Consider the following 9,719-nt stretch of genomic DNA (forward strand, 5'->3'; position numbering starts at 1 on the left):
GTTCCGTTCCGCGATTGCGCTAAACGGGACCGCCGGGAAATTTTACTCATAAAAATTGTAAAAATTATTTTAAAATTACAGAAAAATTATGAAAAATATATAATTTTGAATTATATATTAATTTGTGATAGTCATGGCCCAAAATACCCAATAAGATTGGATTTGTGTTGTAATTCATAATATGGCCAGCGTGCCGTCATATGATTGTGTGTGCTGTATTTTTATTTTTTCCACGGCCTGCGCGTCGTGCCTTTCTCTTATTCTGGTTGTAAATTAGATTTAGACTCGAATGTAACTCGAGTTTCAAATTGTAATGTACAAATTGGAGCGGTGGAGGGTCCACAAGAGACGGAGTTCCGAGCAACACAAGGTGGTCAAAGGGAGGAGCTTGGAGAAGCTGTTGACCCTAGGTTGACCATTCGATCTTCTCATTGGCTTGAGAAGATCGTAGTAGGGCCATGACTAAATCACAAATAGATTAATTAATTAATTGTTATGTATCTGATGCATGTTTAATAATTAATTAATTAATTAGTACCTTAACGATTAGATTAGATCTAAGTCGTGCACATGATGCACCCTTGCGATTAGATTAGATCTAAGTCGTGCACAAGATGCATCCTTCTCGATTAGATTAGATCTAGATCGAACCAACTCTAAATGCCTAACCGTGCCGTGATACCTATCACTACCTCGATCACATGTATTGTTGAATCTGCCAAAGCAGAGCAATACATATTATCTTGGTAGGGTACGGAGGGACAATCTTGGTCCCGCCTATCAACGCATGGGTGAATACAAAATCAATTAGATTTAGTATTCCTAGTTACTCGGTTGGATCGAGTCAACTATAGACATTCTTCCAATAGTTGGAAAGGTAGGAAAAAATCACGTTTATATTAACTCTCGGGCGTATTAGCCAAAGCTAACTCGAGTTTTAATATAAATATGGATCTTGATCCTATAAACAAGAGTTGCATAGAGATGTAATTGGTAATCGTTACCTACCGATCATACTAAGCCTTGGGCGTATTAGCCAAAGCTAACTCAAGGGTTAGTATGATGTGGATCTTGTCCCACAAGAATTATAGTATTCAGTGGGAGCATCATTTAGTTAAAGGTCTAATTAAATGATTTTAAAAGAATATGATATTTATTTCTGCAAATTTTATGTTGTAGATAACCATGACGTCGAATACGAACTCTTTCTCCCTGCGTTCTGTCCTTAAGAAGGACAAGCTCATGAGCAAATTTCCAGGTGATCAGGGAACACGAGTGTTCTCACTCGGGAGCGATGCGTTGGGCAGCCATTCGGAGGCTCCTCACCCTTGCCACGCAGCCGAGATGCTTACAAGAAGCATCAAGATGACGCATTAGATGTGTTCTGTCTTATGCTCGCGACCATGAACTCTGAGTTTCGAAGCAACATGAGTTGATGGGCGCACGATATGGTTGAGCATCTTTGTCACTTATATCAAGGACAAGCAAGGCACTTTGGAAGAGGAACTCCAAAGAATACTGGAAGATCTTAAGAGGAAGAGAAATAAGATTTCTACTTGTACATGTTATAGAAGTCAACCTCTATTTCTTCATCGTGGGTATTAGATATTGGATGTGCTTCTCACATTTGTCCTGATGTGCGGTGAGAAATAGCGAGCATTGGCAAAGGCGAGGTGGACCTACGAGTAGGCAATGGAGCACGAGTTCCTGCTATTTTTGTAGGAACTTATCATCTATCTCTTCCCTCGGGCTTGTATTAGAATTAGATGATTGTTGTTATGTACTGCCTTGACTAAGAACATTATATCAGTTTCTTGTTTGGACAAGAAAGGATTCTCGTTTATAATAAAGAATAAATGTTGTTCTGTCTATTTAAACGATATGTTATATTGTAGTGCACCTCTGATAAACGGACTCTATATTCTAGATCTAGAGAGCCCTATCTATAACGTTAGTACCAAGAGGTTCAAATCGAACGATCTGAACCACACCTATCTCTGGCACTGTCGCTTAGGTCATATAAATGACAAGCGCTTATCCCAGCTCCATAAGGATGGTTTGCTGGACTCATTTGATTTTGAATCATATGAGATATGCGAGTCATGCCTACGAGGCAAGATGACCAAGACTCCTTTTAGTGGGCACAGCGAAAGAGCGACTGATTTGTTAGGACTCATACATAGTGATGTATGTGGCCCTTTCAATGTCGCTGCTAGAGGCGGTTATAGGTACTTCATCACATTTACTGATGACTTCAGTAGATATGGTTATGTGTATTTGATGACATATAAATCTGAATCCTTTGAAAAGTTCAAAGAATTCAAGAATGAAATACAGAACCAGCTTGGCAAGAGTATTAAGATACTTCAATCAGATCGAGGTGGTGAATACTTAAGCCATGAGTTTCGTGACTACCTAGCTGAGTGTGGGATTTTATCTCAACTCACTCCTCCTGGAACACCACAGTGGAATGGTGTATCCGAAAGGAGAAATCATACCTTATTAGATATGGTACGATCTATGATGAGTCACACAGATCTTCCGACATATCTATGGGGATATGCTCTAGACACGGCAGCTTTCATTCTCAACCGAGTTCCATCCAAGGCCGTGATAAAGACACCATATAGGATATGGACTGGGAGAGATGCCCAGGTGTCTTTCATGAGGATTTGGGGTTGTGAGACTTACGTACGATGTCAAGTCTCAGACAAATTAGGACCCAAATCAGACAAGTGTTATTTCATTGGATATCCCAAGGAAACTAAGGGATATTACTTCTACATTCCCAGTCAGCACAAGATAGTTGTGGCAAAGACTGGAGTCTTTCTAGAAAGGGACTTTGTTTCTAGAAAGACTAGTGGGAGCGCGTTCGATCTTGAAGAAGTTCAAGATGCGAACAATAGCATTGATGCCTCGATGAAAATTGAACTGGAACCACAAAGTGTTGTGGATGATGTTGTTCCACAAGGAGTTAAGGACCAACAACCAGTTCAAGTAGACATACCTCTTCGCAGGTCTGATAGGGTACGTCGTCAGCCTGAGAGATACTCATTTCTCTTGTCTGACCATGATGACATTGTGCTCATAGAGGATGAGCCCACCACCTATCAGGAAGCTGTGATGAGACCAGATCCCGAGAAATGGCTAGAGGCCATTCTCGGAGCTGGAATCTTCGATTCGATGATGCGATCAAGCAGTTTGGTTTCATCAAGAATGAAGATGAGCCTTGTGTCTACAAGAAGGTTGTAGAAAACATAGTTGCCTTCCTCATATTGTATGTGGATGACATACTACTCATTGGGAAGGACATCCCTATGCTTCAGTCTGTCAAGACCTGACTAGGGAGTTGCTTATCAATGAAGGACTTAGGTGAGGCATCCCACATTCTTGGGATACAGATCTATAGAGATAGATCTAAGAGATTGCTTAGCCTAAGTCAGAGTACATACATTGATGAGGTACTCCTACGGTTTGCCATGCAGAACTCCAAGAAGGGATTTCTGCCGATGTCACATGGCGTGAGTCTTTCGAAGACTCAAGGTCCCTCTTCTAGAGAGGAGAGAGACCGCATGGATCAGATCCTTTATGCATCAGCCATAGGATCGATCATGTACGTCATGCTATGTACTCGACCTGATGTCTCGTATGCTTTGAGCATGACTAGCAGATACCAGTCAGATCTAGGTGAAAGTCACTGGATAGCGGTCAAGAATATTCTTAAGTACTTAAGAAGGACTAAATAATATTTCTTGATATATGGAGGCAATGATAAGCTAGCTGTAAAGGGTTACAGTGATGCTAGCTTCCAGACCGATCAAGATGATTAATGATCACAGTCGAGGTTCGTGTTTTGCTTGAATGGTAGTGCTATGAGCTGGCAGAGTTCACAGCAATTCTACAACGTTTCCATTTCATTCGAGAGATTATCGATAGAGGAGATGTGAAGATTTGCAGAGTACCTACAGAGGCTAACATCGCAGATCCCTTGACCAAGGCTTTGGCACAGAGGAAGCATGATGGTCACACTAGGTCATTAGGCCTTAGAGCCTATACTGATTGGCACTAGTGCTAGTGGGAGATTGTTAGTTAGAGCCCTAGAGTCAATCATTTGATGATTGTATGGACTCATGTATATCATATTCATGTATATATATTAAGGCATTTGGTTTTTGGTTATTATACTTATTTGTATTAGTGCCAGATAAAATAAGTATAGTAACGTCCTAGAGTAGAAAGGTTCTTACCTATATCAATCGATTGGTTGAATCGATAGTGAGATGATATAGGGAACACTACTCTAAATCATTCCTAGTCGAGTATTAACATTCAGGGACAATGTTAATACAATAAGACTAGCATGTAGGTTAGCTCGATGACTTGATCTCACAAGTCATGGATATAGAGATATCAAGTTGACACATGGGTATGCATTAGAGAATGTATACTGAATGACCCGCCATGAGAAAGTATCATGGATCGTTATATGAGTGTCATATACTTTCTTATGTGGCTATTAGTATGACTATTAGTCCTTTGACCTGAAGTCACCATGGATCCCTACATAAGGAGTTATGTACTTTGGTTTCGTCAAACGTCATCCGTAACAGGGTAGACTATAAAGGCGATTACTGGGTATGTAACAAATTATGCAGAGGGATGTGAGTGATGTAGATGGGATCTATCCCTCCCATATGACGGGAGCGACATCAATATTCTTGATAGAGTTAGACCACGAAGTGCATGACCATGCCCAAATGAGTCAACATTAGATGTTGAGCTCATTTGATCGAGTGAGTCTACTTGGAGTTCAAGATTTAGATTGATTAGAGGATGACACGGTCTATGCCTCATATTGATCAATCTAGATGTCTAGGATAGAAGGACAATGACATATATTGTGAGGAGTCACAATTAGTAGTCACAAGGTGATGTCGGATCTCGACATTCTTGTAACTTGGGTAGTAATGATGTGTTGCTAGATACCGCTCATTACTTATGCTCCTAAATGGGTTTAGGGCATTGCCAACGTTACAAGAACCTATAGGGTCACACACTAAGGACAATTAGATGGAGATTTGGTTCATATGATGAACTAAGAGGATTAGATTCATTTGATGAATCATATTGGATTAAGAGTAATCCAAATTGGGCTAATTGAGTTGGACTCAAGTTGATTCATGTATTCAATGAGTCTAATTTAGATTATGACTCATTAAATCAACTTAATTTAATGAATTAGATTCATTATATTAAGTTGGCTTGAATCATATGGTTGGATTAGATCAACCATGAGAGAGATTTGATCAAGTTTTACTTGATTTGAGAGGAAGAGAAAAAGTCATGTTTGACTTGACTTTTTGCCACATCACTAGTGAGTTGGCAAGATGTGGACCAATAGAATTGCTCCACATCATCAATGTGTGTCACCTCATGGAGGTTACAAGCCTCCATAGAATTTAATGTGGCCGGCCCACATTAAATGAGGAGGTTACACTTGTTGCCATGTCATTTAGTGAGGTGGCAAGATGTGGACCAATAGTGTTGATCCACATCATCCTAGAGTGCCACCTCATGGGGGTTACAACTCTTAATGGTCTCCACATTAATTGGAATTAATGTGGGGGTTACACCTCCTAGAAGGTGGCCGGCCACTTGAATGTGGAGAACAATTTTCATTTTTGAAAAATTGATTCTATCATTCATTCCTTCTTCTTCCTCCTAGAGTTCTTCTTGCTCTCTCCCTCTCCTCCTTCCTTGGCCGAACCACATAGGTGCTAGCACACCTTGGTTTTTGGTCACCTCCATCTAGTGTGTCCGTGTGGATACTTCTAGAGGACCGTGCGCTTGACGGTCTTGAGATCCGGCAACATTTGGACGAGCGGGATTCGCGTGGGGCGCGCATCAAGGGTAATGATCTTAACTTTAGTGTAGATCTAAAGTTTTTACAAACTCGTACAAGAAAAGGTTTTTTGAAAAGTTTTGTTTACGAATCTTTGCACGAGATCCATGGCTTCGGGTGACTCGGGGTTTCCGCGACGCAAAAAAGCGATTTTTGCAGCCCGATGAACCCAACAGTACGAATTTAAATTAAATCCCTTGAAATGTCTGTTCGGGGCCAAAGGAGGAAAATTCTTGGGCTATCTGGTGACAGAGCGGGGAATCAAAGCCAACCTTGAGAATGTCCGAGCACTACAGGACATGAAAGCTCCCCAAAACTTGAAGGAGGCTCAGAAATTGGTTGGCAGGATAACAACCCTATCCCGATTTATCTCCTGATCGACAGACAGAGTGGCGCCCTTCTTCAAAGTTCTCCGGAAAGCTTCTAAGTTCTAGTGGGACGAGGAGTGCACACGGGCTTTCGAGGAGCCTTACCCTCTTTGTTCAAGCCTGTCACTAGAGAACTGTTCTGGGTTTACCTATTTGCTACGCCTGAGGCCGTGGGGGCGGTATTAGTGAAAGAACAAGACAATGTGCAGTGGCCAGTATATTTTTTTAGTCATCTATTAAAGGGAGCTGAGTCTCGATACACAGCTCTGGAAAAGTTGGTTTATGGATTGGTGCTCATGGCTCAGCGTTTAAGGCCTTATTTTCTGGCTCATCCTATTATGGTCCTAACCAACAGTACTATGGGTAAAGCTCTCACCAATGTTGAAGTTGTTGGCCGGCTTATCAAATGGACGACCGAATTAGGAAAATATAATATCACCTATCAACCTCGCATAGCTATCAAAGCACAAGCCCTGGCTGATTTCTTGACCGAAGTTCATCAGACTGACTCAGAGGAAACCTGGAAAGTATATGTGGATGGGTCAGCCACACGTCAAGGGAGTGGTGTCAGAATTCTTCTGATATCTCCTCAAGAAGATATCTTGCAGTTGGTCGTGCGTCTGAGCTTCAGGGCCACTAATAACGAAGCAGAATATGAAACCCTCTTGGCAGGCCTGCAAGCAGCTCGGCACGTAGGAGCCGCCTGAGTCATCATTTATTCCGACTCCTAATTAGTAACTCAGCAAGTAACCGGTCACTTCAAGATCAACTGCGACAAGCTGCAAGTATACCGGGAGGCTTATGAGAAGATAAAAGAAGAGTTCAAAGAGGTCACGGTCAGCAAGATTCCTAGAGCAGAGAACGACCGAGCTGACGAGTTAGCCAAAATGGCCAGTTCTCTGACCACTTGGGTAATGGATAGGTCAATGGCACAGACCTTTCTCATAACCCAGATAGATTTGCAAAATAACCTGAATGAAATTATTGATTGGAGAGCACCTATGATTAGTTATCTTCAACAAAGTGTCTTACCGAAAGACCTGGAGCAGGCATGGCTGGTCAGGAAAAAGGCCCATGCCTATGCCATGGTAGTAGACCAATTGTACAAGCGAGCATTCTCCAGGCCTTTACTCAAATGTATAAGCGTAGAAGAGGCAGATCAGGTCCTACGAGATATGCATCTGGGATGCTGTGGCAGTCATGCTGGAGGGTGAACGTTAGCTCGTAAGGTGTTGCTGGCCGGATATTTCTATCCCACTCTACAGAGGAATGCCCAACAACTGGTGAATACTTGCCTACCTTGTCAGAAACATAAAAATCTAATGCATATGCCTACCTCAGTATTAAAAACATCTATCGTATCTTGCCCCTTCAATCAGTGGGGTATGGACATTGTCGGACATTTCCCTATGGCATCCGGTCAAAGGTGATTCTTATTGGTGACCGTGGATTACTTTTCCAAGTGGGTGGAAGCCGAAGCTCTGGAAAGGATTACGGAGGGAGCAGTTATTCAATTTTTATGGAGGAACATTCTGTGCAGATTTGGCATACCCCATAAGCTGGTATCGGATAATGGAAGACAGTTTCAAGGTCGAAAGATTCAGGCCTGGTGTCGAGGGTTCGACATTATTCAGGCTTTCACCTCTGTAGCATATCCACAAAGTAATGGGCAGACCGAGGTTATCAATCGAGAAATTGTACGAGTAAAGTGAAGCTAAATCATGTTGGAGGAGATTGGGTGGAGGAGCTGCAAAGTATTCTCTGGACGTATCGTACGACACCCCGGGAAAGCACAGATCTTACGCCGTTGCACCTAGTCTATGGCAATGAAATAGTCGTACCTGCGGAAATCGGGGTGCCTTCAACTAGAAGAAGGTTATATGACGAAGAGAACACTGAGCGACGATTGGCAGAGCTGGATTTCATTACCGAAACTTGCGAACAAACAGCAGCCCGACTATTTGCTTATCGACAAAGGATGAGGCAGAATTATGACAAGAAGGTGGTTCCTCGCTTCTTCGGAGAAGGAGACTTGGTCTGGAAACGAGTAAAACCTGTGGGAGATGTGGCCAAGCTAGCACCTCAATGGGATGAACCCTACAAAGTTATTAAAAAGTTACCATCAAGCGCATACTAGTTGCAGGACCACCGAGGTAGAAAGCTAGATCGGCCCTGAAGCGCTAACTACCTTCAGCCTTATCGCACCTAGACAACTCCATGGTCGGCAAAACTCGGTTCATATAAGGGAAGGTCGGGAATATATTAAGCAGCCGGTGAAATTGTTGGCTCTGTCAGGATTGTTACATCCTTGTCTTTTGTAAATCCTTAAAAAGCAGATAATCAGAAATGAGAGGAAACGTTCATTATAGAGTAGTTTGATTTACATCACACAATGTACCAGTACAAATTACTTGAAAGCAGAAAAAACTTCATCTGACATCTCGTCCAAGATGCGATGATGATCCAAAAAGTCTGCGGGAGGGCGCCGGTGGACTTGAGATATCCCTGCTCGAATAATTGCCGCAGAGCCCTTGCCGCTCCAGAAGTTAGAGCAACCACAAAGTGGTCCCCCACTTGGATGCCGAACTCTGGAGAATGGAGGTAGGCCTCTCGACTTTGCCTACAACGTTCCTCTTCCCCTGCCTTATATATATCCAGAGCTGAAGTGACTCCAGAAAGACTAGAATGAGCCTGGGACAGTTCAGCTTTCAAGGCAACTAGTTTAGCGGCCTGGGATTCCAAGGTCCGGTTCTGTTCTTGCAGGAGGGTCTCTTTAGATTTTAGCTCCTGGGTCAGCTGATCTACATTTTGCTTATGGAGACCCTCAGCCTAACTTTTTTCTTCACGAAGGGTATGAAGCTCCTGGTTGGCCGTCCGTAGAGCTTGGCAATGTTGAGCGTTAGCCCTCTTCAAATCCCCTATTTCAGCTCTTTGAGCGCGACCAGCCATTGCGGGATCATTTAATTGCAATTCCAACTCAACTACTCTATCTGATAGTACTTTATTATGATGATAATTAAGGAGGAGCGTTTGATTTATCATCATCGATTCAGCGTGAGCCTGAGCCAAGAAAGAAGAAGTTTAATAAGGGAAGAAGTTTTGTCGCATGAATGGGTGGGACTTACCTAGACATACAACTCAGAAAATCTATCCATCCTATCAGGTATGGAAATATTTTTCATCAACTGAATGTTTTGCTCCCAACAGGTGGCTAGTTCACCTCTTAAAGTAAGACGACTGGTGGGAGCATCCTGTTGTCGCCTCAACTCTGATTCGGAAGCCTTGGTGGAATGATACCTACGATAAGAAAGGCCTTCCGACCGGGAAGTTGTTGCCGCGGGCTTTGGAGGATTAGGAGGGGTTGAGTGAGAGGGCCCTGGTCATGATACACCAGGCGAGGTCACAGCTGAAGGACCTGTCGTGTCATCTGGCACTTGGGAAGGAGTATT

The 9,719-nt window shown here is 42.7% G+C and overlaps 1 protein-coding gene across 1 annotated transcript in view; it reads left to right on the top strand.

Moving 5' to 3' along the window:
• Nucleotides 1-7,484, top strand: part of LOC122010812 — a 53,838-nt gene extending 46,354 nt beyond the window's left edge. The window contains exons 3-4 of the mRNA XM_042567284.1: nucleotides 6,401-6,962; nucleotides 7,014-7,484. Coding sequence (XP_042423218.1) covers nucleotides 6,401-6,962; nucleotides 7,014-7,484 — 1,033 coding nt within the window. The remainder of the gene's footprint in view (nucleotides 1-6,400; nucleotides 6,963-7,013) is intronic.
• Nucleotides 7,485-9,719: the final 2,235 nt, after the last annotated feature.

Source organism: Zingiber officinale, chromosome 8A, assembly GCF_018446385.1.
Source record: "Zingiber officinale cultivar Zhangliang chromosome 8A, Zo_v1.1, whole genome shotgun sequence".
Taxonomy (NCBI): Eukaryota; Viridiplantae; Streptophyta; class Magnoliopsida; order Zingiberales; family Zingiberaceae; genus Zingiber; species Zingiber officinale.